The sequence below is a fragment of the Protopterus annectens genome, chromosome 9.part0, assembly GCF_019279795.1.
Source record: "Protopterus annectens isolate FY-2018-M chromosome 9.part0, PAN1.0, whole genome shotgun sequence".
Classification (NCBI taxonomy): Eukaryota; Metazoa; Chordata; order Ceratodontiformes; family Protopteridae; genus Protopterus; species Protopterus annectens.
The window spans coordinates 861,716,414-861,738,996 of NC_056743.1; the positions used below are offsets into that span (position 1 = coordinate 861,716,414).

The 22,583-nt window shown below is 39.4% G+C and overlaps 1 protein-coding gene across 2 annotated transcripts in view; it reads left to right on the top strand.

The window, feature by feature from the left end:
* Positions 1-22,583, top strand: part of LOC122811615 (nuclear factor 7, brain-like) — a 173,571-nt gene that overhangs the window by 15,876 nt on the left and 135,112 nt on the right. For both annotated transcript variants that reach the window (XM_044083582.1, XM_044083579.1), the window contains one exon: positions 4,740-4,762. In XM_044083582.1, the coding sequence (XP_043939517.1) occupies positions 4,740-4,762 (23 nt within the window). The remainder of the gene's footprint in view (positions 1-4,739; positions 4,763-22,583) is intronic.

The following is a 22,583-nucleotide window of genomic DNA, read 5'->3' on the forward strand; positions in this document are numbered from 1 at the left end:
CTTCTTAAGGACCATCTTCTTGACATATTTCTTTCATTTATTAGCTTCCATTTCTGTCAGCCATGACATCACATGCCAGCCATTGGAGGATAGTGCAGTGGCCCCCACCTTACATTTCCTTTTTTGACTCATGCACAATTCAGACCTTACTCCTAGCATCTGATTTATCTTTAAAATTTTCCTTTGGACAGCAGCTCACCAGGGAAGACCTGCAACATTGTTGCTAGCACTGCCTGGGGAAGGAACATAACACTCAGGAGTGCCACTTTCCACAAGTGGCAATGTTTCAGTTTGGCTACCAGACAAAGGAGATGAGAGGCTGTTATTTTTGTCTAGGCAGAAAGGTTGTGGAGGAAAGGATGATCCCAGGCAGAAGTCAAACATTACAGAAAGGTAAGGGAGCAGGAGGTCAGACATTTGCTAAAGCCTCCATCATCAAAGTCTGCCATCTTGATGACCTCTCCACTCTTTGCTGCCTGTGAGCTGTATCTTCCTTAGCAAGGGATTGACCTCATGCCCACTGTTAACTCATGAAAAGGAAAGAAGCAGGAGAGGTGTTGCACCTACAGTTACTCAAAATACTCAGATTCTGGTTCTTCAGCTCCAGGGAAGGCACATTCCCTCTGTAAACCCTTGAAGAAGTGGAGTGCCACCATTTCTAACCATTCTAGAAAGGTTTCCTGTATGATCTGTTCGGCCAAGGATAGGTTCCAGAGATCACAGCATATTTCTGCCCTTTCACTAGGTAAAGATTCTAAGGCTGTGTTCATATTGGGCAATTGTTTTCCCTTTATTATTCTGAGCATTTGAGTCCTTAAGTTTTGTGTCATGTCTCTCATTTACAGTCCTTTATGGCTATCCAGCTTATGAAATAGCTGACAGAGCTCCCTGATTCTTGGTTCAGTGGTTTTGTAAGGATAACTGTTATTGTAGCTTCCTGTCTGGGATTTCATATACCCCAGTATAGCTCTGTGACAGCTCTGCAGCTAGGAAAGTAGCATCTGGTACGTGGCTGTGCCAAATGACTTGGCATGGACTCCCAACCTGAGGAATGGTATTCTGGACACCCCCATCTGGGAAGAGGTTATGTTTGTGGAGGAGTCTTTGTATATGATTGAAGGATTTAGAAAAAAAGGAAACAGGCGATGATCACACTGAAGAGGATTTCAATTAGATTCTTTGGCATCTGCTTTTTCCTCAGACCAAACTAGCATCCCAAGAAATGGAGGCATTCTTACATAAAGGTATAACCAAGCATTAAGTAGCCTTCTCACCCTTTGTTCCACTTCCTGTCAAACATGCATTCTGGTGGGTTACAGCAATCCTGTTTCATAAGACAGCACATAGAAGGGTGGTTCTGGGAGTTTGATCTAGCTTACTGAGCCATTGTCACGGATGGATTGGTTCAGAATATGATATCAAACAACTATGTCCTTGAGCTCTTACTTTTTCCCCCAGCAAGAGCCCTCCTTAGGAGAGCATTCTCTAAGAAGCTCCTGAATCGGCCCCTCTGAGCCTGTTAGTGGACCCTGATCCTGTTTTCCTCTGGAAAGAGGGAAGGAATTTCATTCCTATCTCTTCCTCATCCTAAATAAAATTGAATAGGTTCTATCCTGTTTTGCATACATATGATTTCATCTGGCACACAAAATTCTGGGTGATCAGCTTTCAAGGAGTCAAGCCCTTGCTTCCACAGGAGGTTCTACAAAATGTCACAGGACATGATCAAAGTATGCTGCCACATTATTTAGAAATTTCACAGGAGATTCTTTCATCTTGCATCATTTTCCATTGAGGGTGCTGCATTTTGGCCTATTGTCTGCTTCGAGTGTTCACCAAGGTTCTGCCCATGAGGATAGAGACCCTTCAGGCGAATGGTCTGCTAGTAGGATAACTTGTAATTGGTGGATCATTTAAGGGCCTTGCTAATAGTAGTTGTTTCATGGGTCTGGGCCTGGCTGCAGGCTTTTACATTCCATATAAACAAGGTGAAGTTCCCAATGGATCCTTCCAGTGGATTCCATTCATGTGAAGAAGCTGGATACTTTTCATTGCTAACATTTCCTGCTCATATAGAGGGCTCAGTGGGTTTTGGCTTTGGTGCCTTGAGGAGGCATAGATTAGTTGAGATTCATAGTTTTTTTTTTTTTTTTTTTTAACTTTTTGGGTCTTATGACAATCACCTCCTTTGTGTATTTATGGGTCCTCCTCAGGATAAGTATCATTAAATGGTGTGATCTCACTGGATGTAAATCATTGTGCTCTCACAGATCTTGTCCTCATGTCTTACTGGGGCCTAGAGAGGTAGATTCATCCCTCTGTTTCTCTTCCTGGTTTCCTTTTCTTGTTGCTAAGTCCATTACTGATATTGAGTGGTCATTTTTTTATTTGTATAGGAGCCCAGTTGTGGCTGTTCTGGAAAACAACAAGTGGAGCTCATGGCAGAGGGTGGTGCACTTACACCTGGTGCTTCAGACACTTTGATTACCAGAAATGGAGTTGAGACCCAAACCTCCTCTTCTTCAGTCAGACAAAAGGACCTTTGTAAGTAAAAACACTGTGCAGAGAGACGCTGCAAGCTGGGCAGTGGGTCACCGACTGGTTTGTGGGGTAGGGGGTTCATCACTGCCATTCACATCTTGGGGAAGTGATATAATATCAGACATTCAGGTCAACGTTTCAGTTCAGTCATGGAATTGAGTATAAAAAGACCTGTTTGGTGAAGGCCTTTCTAAGGTGAGATATTCCAGAAACTGACCAGTTTGTCACTAAATAGAATTTGGTTTTCTTCTAGTTCTGCTTGCTTTTGCAGAGTACATGAACATTTGCAAGGATTACCCTCCCTTTCCTATGCTGAGGGAAATCAGTGTATACCTTTTCCTCTGATTCTGTATCTGTTAGTCAGAGTTAGGGAAGAAAGATCAAAGCTTGTCCTCATCAAACCTTTATGGCAAAAGAAATTGGTGTTGTGGAAGTAACTGAAACTGCTAAAACATCTTCCATGAGGCAGATGTTATCTGCCAAATTAAAGAGTTTCTGTCATATGGGTGGAAAGGTGCTGTTCCTTTCCTAATCTGGCGAGTTTATAGGTGATTCTTATCTATTTGAGACACCTTTTTGACTTGGATCCGAGTCACACTACAGTAAAGGGTTAGGTCTTGGTGTACCATAATCTTATGGATGACAGTAGCCTGTACAAGTTAATCAAGCAGTTCCTTAAGTGGGTTTTGCATCTTCACTAACCAATGAAAAATCTTTTTCATGAGATTTGGACTTCTTATTTGACAAACTTGCCAATCCATTTTCTTTCCAAAATTGCAGATTTGAAGCTTCCTTTGGGGAAGATGTTTTAAGTGGTTAACTTTTGCTCCTAGGATCCCAGAATTAGAAATCCATGTTTTCTGGTAAACTTGCTTGGCCTTTCACAAGAATCGGTTTTCTTTAGACTGAACCCTGTTTTCTACAAAAAAGTGATTTTACTGCTGTCTGGAAAGCAGTCCATGCAACCCTCTTTGTTTTTTGTGGGACTCAAATTCATGTGGAAGGAGTCTCTTTGTAAGTTTGCTATGGATCACCAGCTCCCATTTTGCCTGAAAAAGATGTAGGAGTTCTTCTAGATGGATCATCTATTCACATTTTGTGGAAACTGGGTAAGGATGACCTGACTGTGGCCAAGTAGTCCTAATCTAAATGGATTGCTAAGTAATTTTTTATATTTTTGTCATCTGATGACTAGCCGTCCCTTAGTGAGTGCATTTGAGGGCCAATCCACCATCATTTGGTCCAAGAAGGTATCTATTCTGGATTTGTGCAGAAACCTTTTAGTCATCAATTTCTGCCTTCACCAGACACTATTGGTTGAAGAATGGTTGAAGGAGCTGAGGGTTTCCTTTGGATCAAGGTGTTTCAAGATCTTTCTTCTGGCCTTTAGGGTTCTCTGTGTCCTGACTGCTTGGGAACAATTTATTTATTTATTTATTTTTATTACTTGTGATTCCATCTGTTAATCAGTGCAGAGGCCAAGTTACTTGAGGTAAGATGCAAGAGATCTATGCAGTTACTTTTCTTATGGGCTGATCACCAAGAAGACATGCTGCAGTGGTGGTTACTTCTCTTCCACTATGCTTTTAAAGGACAGTTGCCATGGTGAGTATTGACATATCTGTCAGTGGAGGTTGTAATTCAAAGTAAGAAAACATGTTTTGGTAAATGAAATCAGATATTTTGGTGGTTTTAAAACATGTTTTGGTAAATGAAACCAGATATTTTGGTGGTTTGTTTCATAGTTTTGAAGTATGCCAAACTCCTCCTTAGAGCACTTAAAATATTTTCTTGCCTTTCTATCCATGTAACATTTATTTATTTATTTAGTTATTTGCAGTTTGTTTGCCATGATAGTCCATTGGGCCACAAAGAGACCATTTTGAATGGAGTCCTGGGGAGAAAACCTCCAGAAAAATACAAATACATAGTATACATTGCACATATACATTACAGATTATCTCATAGGAATACAAAGTAAATATGATGAGAAAAGGTTAACAATGATAGAATACAGCAGTATAGTTCATTAAACAGCAATAAAAACACTTTAACAAAAAAAAAACAAAAAAAAAAAAACAAAAGTAGCAGCATAGGGCAACTGTTAAGTAGTTGGATGGAGTCCTTTAGAGTATTAGTTGAGTTGTGGAGAGTAAAAATGCATTGGCTAACTGTGCGCTTTACTTTTTCACTTTCAGGACCTTAAAGGAGTGTCTGACAGGTAAGAACAAGTCTGTTATTTATATATTTTTATTTCTCCTGTATTGCTTAACTTGTTCAGGAGGGATTGCTGCAAAAGGCAACATAGCACCCAGGCTTAAGGGTGCATACTTGAAGGGAGGCATTTATAATAAAATAAGATTAATTTGATCCTTTGAAGACTTGGTGAGTGGCTGAAATACTCCTTAAATGTGCAACTTTTTCCCATTGGGTTGGCATAATGGTTGGGGTGTTTACCTCATGGACAGAAGGTACAGGGTTTGATTCTCACTCGTGGTCACCATCTGGTTGTTGGCTAGACATCCAATATCAGCAGACTGATTGCAGGGTATTTACCTATGAGCCAATGCTGGGTGACTTTTTGAGTTAGTTATAAAAGGGGGTCTTGAACCTGATGGTAACAAAACCCCTCCTGGAAAACAGAAGTGTCACTGTTAGGTCTGTCAGCTGTTGACAGATCAACCTTTAGCCCAAAAAGCTTCCGTTTTAGAGAGACAGAAAGGAATACATGCTGACCCAAAGAAATGGCTAACTGATCTTTTCATTTCTGAGCTGGCCTGCTGAGTCTCATGCTTTAAGGTTTTTCACTGTCCATATGGGGAGAGCATAAGGTATACCACTGATTTTGCTGACAGAACCTGTAATGACAAATTTATTTTTCTAGCATGCTGTATAAAACTAGTTTTAGTTTTTTAACAACATCTGTACTTCGCATGTCCCAGATACTTTTTAGGACTTTTTGCCTGTAATTAGGTGGCTAGTTGCACTCATGCCTTTAGAAATGTTATGTGTAGCTGCTAGGCATGGCAACATTGCTACAGTACCATCACTAACTGTAGCATTGCTTCTTCTTCTTGGGAACACCAATTCAGAAATTTCCAGGTCACTTTCCTGAACTGTTCCTGTCCTTAGCAACACAGTGATGCTAATGAACATGGAGGGCGACATAGCCCCATAGCTCAGTATGTTGAAGAACAGGCTTGGATTTGCTGCATGCATATTAATTTATAAAGAGCAAATCTAGTTATATTGCTGACTGTATGTACAGTTTTCTGACTGCCTGTTTTACTTCCAGCAGCTGTAAAAGCAGCATTTGAGAAAACTGAAAACTACTGTTTAATTTAGAAAGCTCACATGAATGGCATAGTAATGATTGTTAAGTGCCTCGCATGGGAGTTTTAGTCAAATAAGACAGAGTGTTTGATGATTAAATTTTACAGGTCATGTGGGACTGGAAAAAAATACAACAACTAAATGCACTCTCTCTCTCTTTCTCTCATTCACACTCCATTTACATGGTGGGTAAAGCCTGACACCCCAACATAGAGGCTTCACTTCTATACTTATTTATACCAACTCCATGATTGCACAATCACCACACAAAGGAAGTAGCTCTGCAAACAAAATTTTGTTCCACATACTGTTTGGTTATAGCAGCTGCCAGTATAATCTAACCCTGAAATTTTGTGTTGGTAAAATGAGTGTACGATACTTTGCAATACACAAGTATGTAGCACATCAGAGGGAAATTTGTAAAGTAGAATAGCTTGTTGTAATGTTTGAGATGGTCCTGAAGGCCCAAGAAGACAGAATGAGATAAATGAAAGGTTGTAAAAGACAGACAGGCAATAGTGTACAGTAGATATTTCCATTCAGTCCCTTAAGTAAGGACACTGCACATGGCTCGCTGCAAGGCAGAACAAATGTTAACCGTCTGAAGTATTACGACTTGTAATACCAATTCCTGTAATTTGAAGACTTAATGTTCAGGGTATCTGGGGGGCTTTCCACCCACATAGGGGATGAATGGGGGCTTGCCCCATTGGCCTTGTCCTATATTTGCTGTCTTCTTTTTTTTTCAGTGCATCAGAACTTAGCATTTTGAGTCTCGACTTTCAATAGGGAACCCAGTATATACTTTTAGCCCAGGCCCACACATTTGTCCTATGGGTGTTATCCCAGAACACAGTCCAGAGTATATACCCTTTCTCTGCCTGGAGTAAGCTACTGTAGTAATGGTGAAAATCAATTAAATCATAATTCTTAGGGTTTGCTACAAAATGCAACAAATACTTGCCACCCAACTTTTCTTCCCATGTGTGCTACCCCAGAATACAACCTGGAATATCTGTTGCTCAGTAGAATGTTGTAGCAACAGTCAAAACATATTGCCATATTTCTTAGGGTTCACTGGAAGGCAGCACCCAGCACTTTAGCCCTGCAGCTGGTATTCCAGAGTAAATGCTGTCTCCCAAATGGAACAGACTACAACAGTAACAGTGAAAATATTACCAGCACATTTCTTGGGGTTCACTGTCAGGCGCAATAGATACTTGGTGCCTAAAATCTTCAGCTCATGACATTCACCCCAGAATACAGTGCAGAAGGTTTTCCCTCCCCAGCTGGAACAGATTGCCGTATTAACAGTGAAAAACCATTAACTGCACATTTGTTAGATGCTTTTGACTTTTACCACTGCTCTCAGTCAAATACTACTTTACTGGCCTATGGCAGCGGTCTTGGTTATTTATTTATGTTTTGTTTTTTATTTAATCCCTTCTACTACTGTTCTTCCTTTTTCTTTTTACTTACTTGTAGTTGGTATCTCTGGCAGCTAGTGCTTCAATACATATTTAATCTTTCCATCCCAGCACTATCTTTAGCAGTTACAGCACACTTTGAGAATTTGCCTTCATTTTTCCCTGATGGTAGGGATTTGACAGGCTTTACATCTTTACTAGTTGCATTCCTGTATATCTCCTATAACTAGAATAAGTTAGTTGATAACTTATGTAGAGTAATTTGGTGTCATAAGGTACTGCATTTCTCCAGTTGCTCAGTTACCGAGCTGTCAGAGTCCTTTATTGTGCTGATTGTTTCTCAGTGGTCATCACTGGTGGCCTGTTTTACTTGGTTCCCACCATCTTCCACAGCCACCCGACATTGGTGTACTATATAACAGTGTAAAACAGCCACAAATCTAAAAGCTTCTCATTAATATGATCACATATAACAGACCTAACTGATACATGAAATGTTTAGCAAATCTTAACATACCAGTGTTGTCAAGAAGCATGTCAAGATCATGTAATACTCATAATAATCCTAGGCTAATACCAGCAAGTTACATAACAGACAGCATTTCTGATATGGTTTCAAACATATTGAGCAACTCACAGTCAGAAATACTATCGGCAAAATCCATTTTCAACCCACAGTGCCAAATTTCTATTCAAAAGATTGCACTAGAAAAAAAAAAAAAGCAGCAACCAAAGATTGCTTTACTTACATCAAATCAGCACTTTTACAAACATGCAACAGTACTTTAACAAAATTTTATTAATGACTGCAAGTGATGTAGAGTCATACCTCTCAACCTCTTAACGAAAACATCTGGACAAAGCCTGACAGAATTGGGGGGCAAAGGCCCAAAAATAGGGACATATTTTAACTGTTGCTCTTATAAACTTAGAAAGTTGCTAGAACAACAAGGTTTGTTTTACTATGAAATTTTTCTGAATGATATGAAGTCTGAAACTCAAATGTATATAATTATTTACTGACTTCAATCCACAGATCACCCCAGTGATTTGCCAGAAAATCACACATTTTTAAGAGGAGCAGACAATAAATATGAGGCAAAAAAATCTGTACAGCTGAGATATGTGTAGAATCAAATTTTATTTATTTTCTTACCTTTTTATTAACAGGGTTAGTTCCTCTAGGCCAGTGTCCTCTTTTCAGTGGAGACCTGAGAGCGGTATTCATTCTGATTAGGGAGTGTTTGTTTATAGCACCAGGGAACATCTACGCTTTTTGATTTATTGCTGCTAGATGGGGCTGGAGGGGTGCAACAGCAGTAAGGAAGAGGTATAGGAAAAGCAGCAGCATAGAAGAGGAGAGAAAAACTAAGGAGACAGAAACTAAGAATTTGTAGAAAAAAATGTGTTCGATATGGAGAATCGGAATGCAAATAAAGATTCTTGTATGGTGGATGATACCATTGAGCAATGTTGAACTGTCTCAGTGGAAAATGAAATAAATGAGTCCATTGGAGTGGTGCAGATAACAGAGCTACTCTCAGGAGGGATTGCAGATGATGATCTGTTGAAAATTGAGCAGGATGATCCAGGTGACAGTTCTACTGTTTCATGGGGTGAGATGACAGATAACTTTTTCTGAAGTTCAAAGGATAGTAATGTGGAGAAGGAAGCAGGGGATGTGATGGCAGAGAATGCAGCAGTTAAAACTTGTGCAGTAGTCACAGAAATAAAATGAGGAAAGCAGCAACAAACCGAGGAGGCGTTTTTTTTTTTTTTTGTTGCGGTAGAGAATGTAGCAGTTAAAACTTATGCAGCAGTGGTAGCAGGTGAAAAAGGATATTGGCAACAGGCTGCAAGTAAAACTGTTTTTAAAAGACAAGAAGGCCAATTGTGAAAATAAGAACAAAAACTGAGATTGGAACAGACAGATATGTGGGACAATTTAGTAACTGTTCTGGGATTTAAAGCTCAATAAATGTAGTCTTTTATGCATAAAGGACAGAGACGTTTTGGGACTATTTGAATCTGAGGAACTGATGATGAAATGTCTAGAGCAGTATGAGAGAGAGAGATTTATCCACAGAACAATTGTTTTTTTTTTCCTGGTAGTAACTTAAATGTAAAAAAAATGTTACTTTGTAGTTTTTAACCAATGAACTTGAGAACAATTATGTTAAATATGCATGCAGGGTCTGTGTGAAACTGTTGATAACATTGTGAAAGTTAGAGGTGATAGAGAGAGAGAAACTTAATGGAATGGATGGTGAAGGTTGTGCTAAAAAAACATGGTAAAACACTTGCCAAGTATTATTTTTGTAGGTTGTCATAGTGATATTAAGATATATTGTCCAGCTTAAATCATGTTTCTTTTGTGGGGACTTGGAGAGAAAAGACATACAGTAAGAAGGTGTGTGACTGAATGTAGGTTGACTATAAAAAAAAGTTACTTTTGGATGGACTTTCATGTGCAAACAGAGGGGAGGGTGAACTAGGTAAAGAAGAAATTATCGAAGAACAACAATATGGAGGTAAAAAGGAGGAGAGAGTTGGTGTGCAGGAAGTGAGACCAGGAGACTGGATCGACATTAACAATTATTTGAAGTTCTAGCCACTAAAAATTCTGAGCATCAATGATTATTTGCACACAAATTCAGGAAAAAATATTCAGGATGAAAGATTAAAAATAAGGATATGAAAAATTTAAAAGTATTTACTCAAAACTTAAGAAGGAAAAGCAACAACTTTAGAGTACCTTCAGTAAACGTAAACAATATTATTAATAGTGTAAGAAGGGCAGAGATATTTGAATGGTGTGCTAAATGTGATATGGATGTTATTTGTTAGAAGATGTAAGATTCTTGACAAGTGAAGAAAGACTGCAGAGATTAAAAAAATGTGAGGCGGAAATATAATGTGGAACTTTGGAAGTGAGAGTTGTTCTGGAGTGGCTGTGTTGTAAAAAGAAACTGTGAAAATACTAGACGTAATGTTGGTAAGGATGGGAAGGTTACCTATTGTGGATGTGAGGTGGAGAGCAAATGTTTATAGAATTGTATCGTTGTATGCATATGCAACTAGCAAGGAAATAAAGAATCTGTTTCAAATAGTAGACTTTGGTGTTAACATGAAAATTATAATTGCAGGTGACTTTAATTGTGAATTAAAGGGAATATGTAAAAAGATAGGGCAAGATGTAAAAAATACAGGGAGTGAGAAAATGTGGTAAGTTAGCTGTGTGAAACAAAAGTCAGTGGACATACAGAAGGGGGACAGTTGGAGCTGAAATTCATTCTTTTGTATTATCCAAAAGCATGGGGTAGCAGACGGTGATGACTTTCTGAGATCATTAGGCAATATGGATCGAAGTGATGGAAGAAAGGGAGGATATAGAGAAAAAAAATAAAAAAAAATTATGGGATGAAATTATAGAGTGGGAAATGTTGCAGTTATGGAATACTCCTATAACCATGAAGAACTTCTGTAAAAACTGTTCTGAGTAGTAGACTGAATTTAAAAAGAAGTATAAAAAGTGTTTTTTTTTCCCAGTGGCAGGATTGTGTAAGAAAGGAGGACAGAATGAAATATAGGAACATTTACAGAAATGAGAATAATACAGTACAGTATTACGATATATAAAAACATATAAAAGAAATTTGAGAGAAAAAATTAAGGCATTAATGTTTATACAGAGAGATTATTTACAAGGGAGAAAGGGAGAGGTGCCTACATAGTTTGATATAATAATAATGGAGGATATCAGTATAATGAGATGAATGAAAACATGTAAAAGGAGAGGTAAAAGAACATACAAGCAAATTATGAGCATTGTTGTACAGCATGTGTAAGAAGTCAGTAATTGTTATTGGTTGTGAGAGATATTGTGGATAAGTAAAAGGGAGGATGTGAACTTGTTGTAGGGGATATTAAGACATTTGATACCATGGGTCATGATGCATTGTAGAATGGTATGGAGAAGCTGGAATAAGTAATGGAGTTAGGAGAGTGTGTTTGTCAGCATATCATAATAATATGGTGAGAGCGCTATAGAGTGGGTGGCTGAGTAAAGAAATATACATGAAATGTGGTAAAAGACAAGGATGACCCATGTGTGGAGTATTGTTTGCCCTGGTGATGAATGCAATAGTGAGTGAAAGTGTTTATAAAACAAAAGATGCTAGATATGTGATGCAAAAGCGGTGGTGATACCAGCTGTTTTGACATAACATGGATGGTATAGTTTTAGTTGCTAGGAACAAACTATGGATGTGGGAAGTGTTGGTTTGACTAAATGTATGTTTAAAGGAAATGGGAATGACCTTAAATAAAGATGTAAGGGTTAGGTAATGTGTTGAAAATTGAGGGGGGTGTATTTTTCAGTGAATGAAGCATCTTTGCTAGGGATAACATTTGGGAAAATTATGTAGTTATGATGCAATGAAAACAGTTGTTAAAAAGTGAAAGAAATATGTTTTCTGTGGAGGACATAGCATTTAGGAAAAAAGTTTATTTGGTGAATTCGGTATTAATGGGAAACAGCATATATGTCAAATGTCTGTATGATCCCAGCAAATTGTGCAACTGGTGTTTTCCTTCATATGAGATTCAAGATTAAACCTAGTGAAATAGGTATGTTGTATATGACTGAAGATGAGGGGGGTGGGTTTACTAAATCTGGTTGTATATTCTGCCTCTTTAAACTTATATAGAGTATTAAACTGAGTAAAGGAAGAGAGTGAAAATTTAATAATGAGAATGTTTAAATGCAAGTACAAAACATTCTGGGAAATGATAAAAATAAGAAAATAAAAGTTATCAAGCAAAAGTACTAAAATGGAAAATAAAAAAAAAAAAAAGATATAGAGAAAGACAGACGGATGTGGTATAACAGTCTGATGAAACAACATTATGTAAATCCATGAGACAGTTTACCAGAAGAAGTGATTAAAGTAAGGGAAAAGTAGTGTATCAAGACAGCAGTATATCAGGATTTCCTATGAAGATGGGTGGTAGATAAGTTACCAGTAAAGGGGAATATGCATTTTAAAAAGAAAATTGAAAAGAGTGTATTTATTTTATAGGGGGAGGGGGGGTAAGAGACAACAAGGCATGCTTTTTATGTAAAAGCGTGATAGTCATGTGAAGAATTTTCTTTGAGAATATTAATTACGTTATATTGGTATGAATATGGTTATATATGGATATTATAAAAATAAGAGTATGAGAGAGGTAGATTAGAATTTGTTACATGTAATATGGGTTAATTGGAATGAAAGACTGAAAAATGTATTTAATAGAAAATGGATTTTAGCAGATATATTGCAAAAATATCCCTTCAAATCATTTAATCCTAAATTATCTTGTTCTGCTGAAAGGAACAACTTAACACACCCAACTCTTGCCCTCTTCCATTCCTGGATAGTTTCCTTCAACTCTTAATTTATTATTGTCCACAGCTTCTCCTTTCGTTGATAAAAATACGCCTAACTAGTATATAAAACTAAAGGAACTAAAGTTTTCACTGCTTGTATCTCACTATGAATATCTGCAAACAAGAGCTTATACTTTCTCAGTTTATAAATCTTTTCTTTAGTGTTTTCTTACATATTCTAAGCTGTCATTGCAGAATCCTTTTTAATCCATACTCCTAAATGCTTCATCTTATTGTGCCCCCATAAGTTTGGGGATTGCTGAACCAATTTGTGTGTGGGTACATGACTTACGTCTATAGCCTTTGTTTTATTTTCATTAGTTTTATATCCCAGGAAGACTTGAAACTGTCTCAAAATGTTCCACAACTCTGAGATGTACTTTTATGGATTTAAAAGGTACAACATAATGCCGTCTACAAATAAAGACAACTTTTCTTGATTACCATATCAACCATTTCCTTGCATTTTTGAGTCCCTTATTTTCTTTGAAAGTTGATCTAAATATAAAACACATAACAAAGGTTATATGTGTGCTTCCTCTTTTCAAAAACCTCTTAACTTTAATTATTGCCTCCAGTCATTCATATATCCTTCTGATTTAACTTTATTATTATATCAGGTAATGCAAATGTTTTCATTGGCCTACTTATAAAATCCCAGCTTACTCTGTCACATGCTTTCTCTGAATCAAGATCCACCAACAACATCAGTATTTTCTTATATTTTGCTTCCCTCTGGATCATCATTGTTCTATTGATGTCAGACATTTACCTCCCCTCCACAAAACCACATAGATCCATATTTATCAATGTTGGCAACGCCTTTGTCATTCTTGTAGCTGTTGTAGACCTAAACACATTATAATCACAATTTAAAATTGAAATGGGTCTATATGAAGCCGAGTTGCATGTGTATTTATTGTGTTTATGTAATACAGCCACCTCAGCTTTCTTACAAGATTTTGTTGCTTACCCTTCTTATAAAATACTGTTAAACTCTTCCAGATCTTTATCACTTTTTCTTCTGTCCTAACTTCCAGACTTCCACAGGAATACCATCTGTTCATGGAGACCTTCATGAAGATTGATTATACATCATCATTTTTGTCTCATCTCCTCCTGTCTAAACTGTTAGTTGTTGAGCCTCATCTGCATCTAACCTTAGCATAATTAAGTCTTCCATAAAAAATTAAATTCCTGCTCTTTCTTGATTTCCATGTTTCTCTGCTTTATACAAATATTCAGTAAATTTCTGGAATGCCTGCAAGACCTTTACAGGATCTGTGGTTAATTTTCTTGTTATACGCTCCTTTAGTTTGTTGATGACCCTTCCTACTGTCTGTTGCCTAAGTCATTCTGTTAAAAGGTTTTGTGCTCTGGAGTTATCAAATAGTAGTTGCTTAACAGCAATTTTTCTAAACTCATGCATGTTATCTAGATACTCCCTTATTTTTCTCTTTATAACTCTGCATTTGCTCCTCATCTTCTTCTTCTTCTGTGAGATTCCCTTTATTCTGTAATGCTTTAACCTTTGTCAGCCACTCTAAGTAATTCATATTTCATCTTAACTTTATCTTTTTCTCTTTTATTTCATCCCAGTCAGTAACTAGAACTTCTGAAGATAGTTCTGCCTTCTATAATAACTCTCAAATAATTTCCACTAGCCATTCCTTACTTTGTCAAATTCATATGCTCATTTATTTCTAAATGTGCGTCCTACAGCATTACTGTTTGCGCTCTCTGTTTCTTAACAGGATTCATTACTCTTTCTTTTTTGTTTATACCCCTAAAGCCATTAATGTTCCAGGTTAATGTGGATGGCTTACCCATTATGATAAAAAGCTTTTGTTCCCATCTGTTATACATAATAGTGTTTTATGTGTAATTCCAATATTTGTGTTACATGCACAAACTAATATTTGGCAGGCTGATCTTTTATACTGTTGTTTCTTCTCATCTCCACCTGATCCAATGTCACATTTTCAAGACTTTGTCTTTTAATGACAACCCTCAAATATAAAACTAAATACATTTTCAGAACACCCCATCCCCTAGTAACAGAACAAACACATAAAACTATGTACATCTTCAAAAATTGAAGTTTAACCCTACAGATAGGAACAATTGCTCCAAACTGCAACTACACCCACAGGCATTGCCTAACCTAAAATTAAGGTTGCCTATGTTAAAACACATGCTATAGCCTGTGTTCCCACTTACACTGATTGTTATCTTTAATTTTCTTATCTGTACCCACATATATGAAAAACAGCTTGTATACTTTCAGATAACATTATTTTTTAGTCATAAGAAAAAAGTGAACTAGCTCTCTTTAAATAAAACTAAATTGAACAGTTTTCTATTAAATGCATTAAAGTATTAAGACTGTTTTAAATAAAACTAAATTGCACAGTGCTCTGTTAAATGCATTAAAGTATTAAGACTGCTTGGGAGACTACTATCTCTTATTCAGTCCCATAATTTCATACTTTATTTTCACTAAACCACTTGCCAGTGTACCTTTAAGTTTTGCATTTTCCTTGGCAAAGAATGCCCAGAACTCTCAAAATTAATAGCTTGCAACATGTAAATGTAGTCAGCAGAGAATGTCTGTTAGTTTCACTCAGATAAGAATGAACAGCTGCCCTCAGTTTCAGACTTCTTGACTCCTACTGAACATTTGCTAATGGAAAAAACAAGCTAATATCTTTGCAAATATAAGAAGGTTAACAGTTTCCTGGCTCTTGTCTTATCATTCAAACCTACTTGCTTACAGAAACACTTGATCTGATGTTGTCAGTCTTCATCTATTCTTGACTAGTGGGTTACGGTTCTGATCCTTGGATCCAGTCTGAACATTCTATAGTTCATGTCAGCCAAAAAATCTCTCAAGTTGCAAGTCTACCCACAGTCCCACTCTCTAGATTACCCCAAATCTTGTTTGCTGCTCCTACGACAAGACATGCCAGCCATTCCTCTCGTAGCTAAGTGTATTATAATTTACTTATTTAATCTAAAACCTTTCTATTTCTGTTCCTTGGTCTACCCATAGTGTGTGTGTTGTTCATTTTTCTATTACTGTTGGTAAATTCTTTATCTACCATCATTGGTAGTCTTTCCATGTTCTTTCGCTACTGTTGGTAACTTTTTCTACCATCGTCTTTCCTTAGTGTTTGAGTGAGTTTTGACTTCTGAAATTTCTTCTTTCTCTTTTTCTGCCTTCCTGCTCGTTCTGTTTCAGAATTATGGCAGAAAAGCTCCACTATGGGGTTTAATCAATGTGTAGAGTGTGGCAGGAAAATGCCAAACTCAGACAACCACAAATCTTACGTTTTTTGCTTGGGTGTTCCCCATTTAAGTGTAGACTGTTCCATCTGCCAGGGTTTCAGTAATAGAACTCTGGCAGAGAGGAAAAACAAATTGATTCTCAAAGGGCTCCTTAAATCCCCTTTCAAGGAAGCCTTGTCCAAGGCTGACCATTCACCTCAAGTCTCTGGTTCAAAATCTTCTCGTTTGGTGCCGACGCCTCCATCGGCACTGACTGTCAAAAAACATAAGCACACTCCCGAGGGTTCATCCTCGGAACCAAAGGTTAAGGTTCCAAGACTTTTGGAGTGGTCTGGATCTCCGTCACCAAAAGTCTGTCTGGTGCCTTCTACACTGGCTATGACAACTGCTCCTAGACACCAGTGCCGATTGTGACCTGTACCAATTCTGTGCCATTTTCCTCCTTGGTACAGTAAAGAGTGCTGAAATTATTGGAATCTACTGTGACCTGTACCAATTCTGTGCCATTTTCCTCCTTGGTACAGCAAAGAGTGCTGAAATTATTGGAATCTACAGAACCCAGGGCTATCTATTCTCCTTCTTTAGACCTGTTCAATGGTCATCTCCCTATCCCATTCCTTGAGAGACCTGAATCACCTTCTGCATTATCCATGTGGTGCACAAGAAGTCTCCCTGAGATTGATTTTATTAGGTTGGTGATAGCCCAGGGTCTCACATCCTTTGAAGCCCCTCTTCTTCCCAGTGCAGAGGGTTTTTCTCCATCCACCCCTGCTTATTTTCCTCTTCTGACCTCAACACAGGCTCTAGAACTCTTGATTCGAAGTCTCAGTTTCCTATAACCTCGGCGCCAACTACAATTTTGTCTTCGATACTGAGTCTGGTTCAAGCTCCTTCAGTGCCTTCGGCACCATCAGATCCCATGGACTGTGTTATGGCCGTCAGGCTTGGGGGGGTTTGTGCTGGCCCCAGTTTTTCTATGGAGCAAGTCATATCTCTTCAGGCTGTGCCGGCAGGAGACCCATCATCAGTTCTGGTATGTCAGGTGGGACTCTCTGGGTGAGGTGTGACTCCAGTTCTGAGTTTGTCTGTCTCGATTCTGGGCATCTATCCCTCCTCAGAGTGCCCAGCCTTTCAGGCTTTGGAAAGAGCTTTAGCCACTGCTTTATCTCAGGTAGCTTCTGAATTACTGGAGACTTCCCCTGGGACCACAGGGTTTTCAGTTCAGCCACCAACCTCTATCCCTGGACAGTGCGCACCATGGTTGCAAGAATTGCCTACTAAAGGCCCTCTCTTTTCTGAGTCCTCCTCAGATGTTCCCACTGAGGAGTCTCATCGGAATAAATTGTTTAAGAGGAAACACCTTGATTCTCCTGAAGACTCTGTCACTGAAGGATAGGATTTCGATGAAGGGGAGGGTTTCCCATGGTCATCCCCAGAAGACATCTCCTTTGGAGACATTTTGGAGATCCTAAAACAAAGGGGTGATTGCAAGTCCAAAACCCATCTTCTGAGGAATCTGTGTACTTGCAAGCTTTTGGTGCGCACCCATCTACCTACTGGGTCACCCCGCCCACTGATTATTTAATTAAACTGATTGCTAAGTGGGCTTGGAAGGCTCCTGACTCTGTGGAACCAGTCCCCCGAAGATCTGACAAAATTCTTATTGCTCCAGAGGATCAACCACATTAGGCTAAGGGCTTGGTAGTTGTTGCCATGGTGGTAGTGGCCGCCACCAAAAAAGAAATAGCCAAGGAAAGTTCTACTGTCCATCCCTTGAACTGAATCCAGGGCGAGGGACAGATTTGAGAAGCGGGTCTATGCATCATTGACCTTCTCCATCATATCCTTGAATTTTTTGGCACATTTTGGGATTTGGTCAAGGAGCTGTCAGATACTCTGGCAGGAGCTGTCACTGTAGTGAGGGGGGGGGGGGTCCAAGAAAAAGTGGCCTCCCAGCTAGCTACCTTGGAATCTATTTCAAACTCCTCCATGAGGCTCATCACACATGCAGCTGAAGAGGTGACCAGGTCAGCAGCCTCAGGTGTTGCTATTTTGAAGACATGCTTGGATGCACCTATACGAGTTTGTGGAACCATTAAAGTCTTCCCTTATCAGTGCTCCCTTTGATGGATCCTCTTTATTTGGTCCCAAAGTAAAAGAAACTCTATCCAGGTGTGAGAAGGATGGAAAGGCTTTGTCTGCTGTAGGCATATGTTTTTCCACTCCTCAACAGTCCTATTCCAGGAATCAGAGGAGTGGTAAAATGTGGTTCATTTCCAGGACACACGTGGTTCGGACTCGCCTCGGGGCCGAGGGGAGAGTTATAATGGAAGACTCTGTCCTAGAGCCTAGCAGGGGTGGTTCACCGAATCAGGGTTCCAAAGGCTCGTTCTTTGGTCAACCCTACCAGCGCTCCTGAAGGGGGCCCCAATTGCTTACCTCTGGAAGCAGTCTGGGGAAGATTTTTCTTGCACCCAGAAACCAGGAGATGCATAACCACTGATGCCTGAGTGCTAAGGATCATTTCCAGAGGTTACCTAATACCTTCCACACTAAGAACCCAAAAAGGCTCCCCAATGTTCCACCCAGTCAGAGAGTTCAAGGAGCAATAGAAATTCAAAGGCTTCTAGAAAAGAGTCATTCAATAAGTCCCACCAGACCAACTAGGATCTGGTTTACACTCAAAATTCTTTCTAGTGCCAAAGAAAATGGGAGACTGGAGACCAATTTTGGATTTCAGCATTCTAAACAAATTTGTCCAGCAGGCAAAATTCCTGATGGTCATGGTTCAGTCAATTCTCCCTTCTTTAGCGAAAGACAATCGGATGTGCTCTATTAACTTTCAAGATGCGTATTACCACAAAAAAGTGGACAGATGCTCAAGAAAGTTTCTCTGCTTCCGAATGGGAGCCAGATATTTTCAATTCAGAGTGCTGCCCTTTGGCCTCACCACAGCCCCCAGTGTGTTCACCAAATGTATGGCAGCAGTCACAGCACATCTGGGACTGCACAGATTCTGAGTGTTTCCTTACCTAGATGACTGGCCCCTCACCACTCCCACCAGGCATCTTCTACTGCAAACTATGGACTACATTCTGAAGCTGTCCCTTCAGTTGGGTATCACAGTCAATCCTGTGAAGTCTCAACTAACCGCTTCTCATGACATGGAATTTATTGGAGGTAGCTTCAACACTGTTTCTTATATAGCATCGCTTCCACAACACAGGTTGTAGAAAATTCAGTTACAGGTTCAAACTCTTCTTCACTTAAAATTCCTGCTTATCAGATTCTGCAGGGTTTGGACTCCATGGCAGCAGTGATTACATTAGTTCCATTGGCAAGATTTCACATGAGACGTCTCCAATAGTTGCTTGCAAACCAGTGGTCAGTTCTGCCCCACATCATGGACCATCTAATCTTCATATCCAATCAATGCAAGAATGACCTAACTTGGTGGATGAATTCAGAAAAGATTCTTTTGGGCTGCCCATTTCTTTCCCCACAGGTCAAGGCCATAGTGACCACGGATGCTTTCCAGATTGGGGGGGGGGGGGGCATTATCTCAGGAAGACAGTCCAAGGCACTTGGTCCCTGTCCAAGGACAACCTGCATATCCGTATTCTAGATGTAAGGGCAGTGCTGCTAGCACTGTAAACATTTCACTCTGCCCTACCTCTAGGGATGATAGCTATTCAGTCGGACATGTCTGTAGTATGGTACATCAACAAACCGGGTAGAACCAAGTCCTGCCCATTATGTTGAGAAGCCGTCTGAGTGTGGCAATGGGCTATGTCTTCCAATTGCTTTCTGGTAGCAATGAACATCCTGGGGAGTTCGAATGTGATTGCAGACAAACTGAGCAGATGCATCCTAATGCCTCATGAGTGGTCTTTGAATCCCAGAGTAGTGAAGGATATCTTAATTTGCTGGGACCAGCCTTGCTGCGACCTGTTTGCTTCACCCCCGAACAACAAATACAGAAGCTACTTTATCCTAATTCCCCCTCAGGGAAAGTCCCCCAGGGATGCTCTTCTCTGCGATTGGCCCCCGGGTCTCCTTTTTTGCTTTTCCTCCCTTCCCTCTGATTCCTCTTTTCCTCAAGAAAGCAGCTCGATTGAGAAGCAAGGTGATTCCCATTGCTCCTTTTTGTCGTTGGCAGATATGGTTTCCCTTCCTTTGGCCTCATCTACTACATCAGCCATGGATTTTGGACCCTATTCCAGATCTGTTGTCCCACCCCCCAGGGACTAGTGCATCCCAGCCTTCAGACTCTCAAGCTAACTGCTTGTTTGCCAGGCATAACAGTATACCGTCCCCCATGCGACACATTTTGTTGGCATCTCATAAACCAGCCACCAGGAAGTCTCTACCTTAACAAATGGAAGAGGTTCTCTAGTTGGGCTACTGACAATGGTCTGACCCCTTTTCAATGCAAGTAGAAAAAATTCTGGAGTTTCTAGCTGCCATCTTTAATAAAGGGGCTTCTGCTTCTACAATCAAGGTAATCTTAGCAGTTATTTCAAATTTTCATAACGGTATTGGGGACCAACCCTCATTTCTCACAGACTTTGCAAGGTTTTTCTCAAAGGCACAATATCTTTGAAGCCCCTTTTCAAGGATCCTCTCCCACCATGGGACTTGACGTTTGTGCTACAGTCTCTTACTTCATCTCCATTTGAGCCTGCAGCTACTTGCGATTTAAAATCTTTTTCTTGGAGGACACTATTTCTCATAGCTGTCACTTCGGTTAGGCGAGTCTCAGAATTACAGGCCTTATGTTCAAGAGCTCCAAATTTGATTTCCATAAAGACAGTGTGTCACTCGGAACAAACCCAACTTTCCTTCCCAAAGTGATTTCAGGAACCAATATTAACCAGTCCATTGACTTGCCTATTTTATTCCCAAACTTCTCTAATAAAGTTGAGTACTGCCTGCATCTTTTGGATGTACACAGGCAATTGCATTACTATCTAGATAGATCTAAACAATTTAGACAATTAGAACAGTTGTTTGCATCCTTTGCTAGTTCAACCTTGGGCAAACCAGTGTCTAAGGTGACTGTCAAGATGGCTAAAGGATTGCATATCTTTTACAGGCCAGTCAAGGCACATTCTACTAGATCCATGACAATTTCCGCTGTTTTTCATGCCAAAGCCTCCTTGTCAGAAATTTGTGCAGCTGCAACTTGGGCCAAGCCTCATACATTTATCACTCATTACAAATTGGGTATGGTCTCCAGATGGAGAACTTCCTTTGGTTTTATGGTTCTTAGGAATGTTCTTCCATAAGGCCCCCCAGGATCTAAGGTAGCTGGGGACTCTGTCCCATTAGTCAAGAATAGATGAAAATTGACCACATCAGATAAAGAAGTTATGTCTTACCATAATATTCCATCTGTGTTGTCGATCTTCATCTAGTCTAGCATCCCTACTGCCTGTGTCCTCCTCTAGGCTTCTGGTAGTGCAATACCCTGTCCTGGGTTCTTATTGTTAGGGATACCTTGGACAAGGCTTCTGACTTATATTATAAAGTTTTCTGCTGTCTGGTAGCAAACTCAATCTGAGATAATCTACAGAGGGGGATTGTGGGTACACTTGCAGCTCGAAAGATTTTTTTTTTGGCTGACGCGAGCTATAGAATGTGTGGATCGGTTCTGAGGATTGGAACCATAACCCACTAGTCAAGAATATATGAAGATCAACAACACAGATGGAATGTTATGGTAAGACATAACTTCTTTTTTATAGCTTAAGCCAAGAGCATTAATCTAGGCAGTCACCCTTGTAAAAATAAAAGATGTATCTTAATTCTACATATAATATAACCAATGCACTTGTACACCCAACTCCAGCAGCCTGAGATTACAGCATATTCGCAGTAAACTTGATTTTGTCAAGCCTTTTTACTCTCATTACACTGTAAAACCTATATTTCATACAATTGTTTGTTTACTTTAATATCCTTAACACAACAGTAACTGAAAATATTCCCCCACACTTGAAATACTCCTGACTACACACTACACAAAACTGCTTTACTATACATAACATGCAGTTTATGTCCTGAAATGTTTTATACACGTGCTAAGAACAAAAATTGTGATGACATAAAGTGGGGTATATGCTTTATAGTCCACCCATACACCCATATGTTTAAAAAGTCAACAAAAGCCTAGTCATTCTCAGCCACTTTTTCTTACAAAGCCACGTTTCACAGATGTGATTGATGCTTTGTAGTATCCCAATGTGAGAGTGTTCAATCTTGCTGTTTGTGGGTTCGGAGCCGATCCTCGGCTCCGAGTCGGCCGCATAGCAAAGCTCTGCATCTTAGAGAAGCTCGAGACCAGGCTATATCCCACAATCCTCCCTGCCATTACTCAGATCTAGTTTGCCGCTGCAACGGATCACATCGATAAGAGAGCTCAGACCAGAGAAAACTTTGTTATTGCAGATAAGACAGTTATTGTCATTGTTTAAAAGTTCTTATAGTTATTGAGAATTTAGTTTTTGATCTTACTATAGTGTGTGTGTGTGTGTAGTGTAGTTAGTTCTGTCATTGTTTTT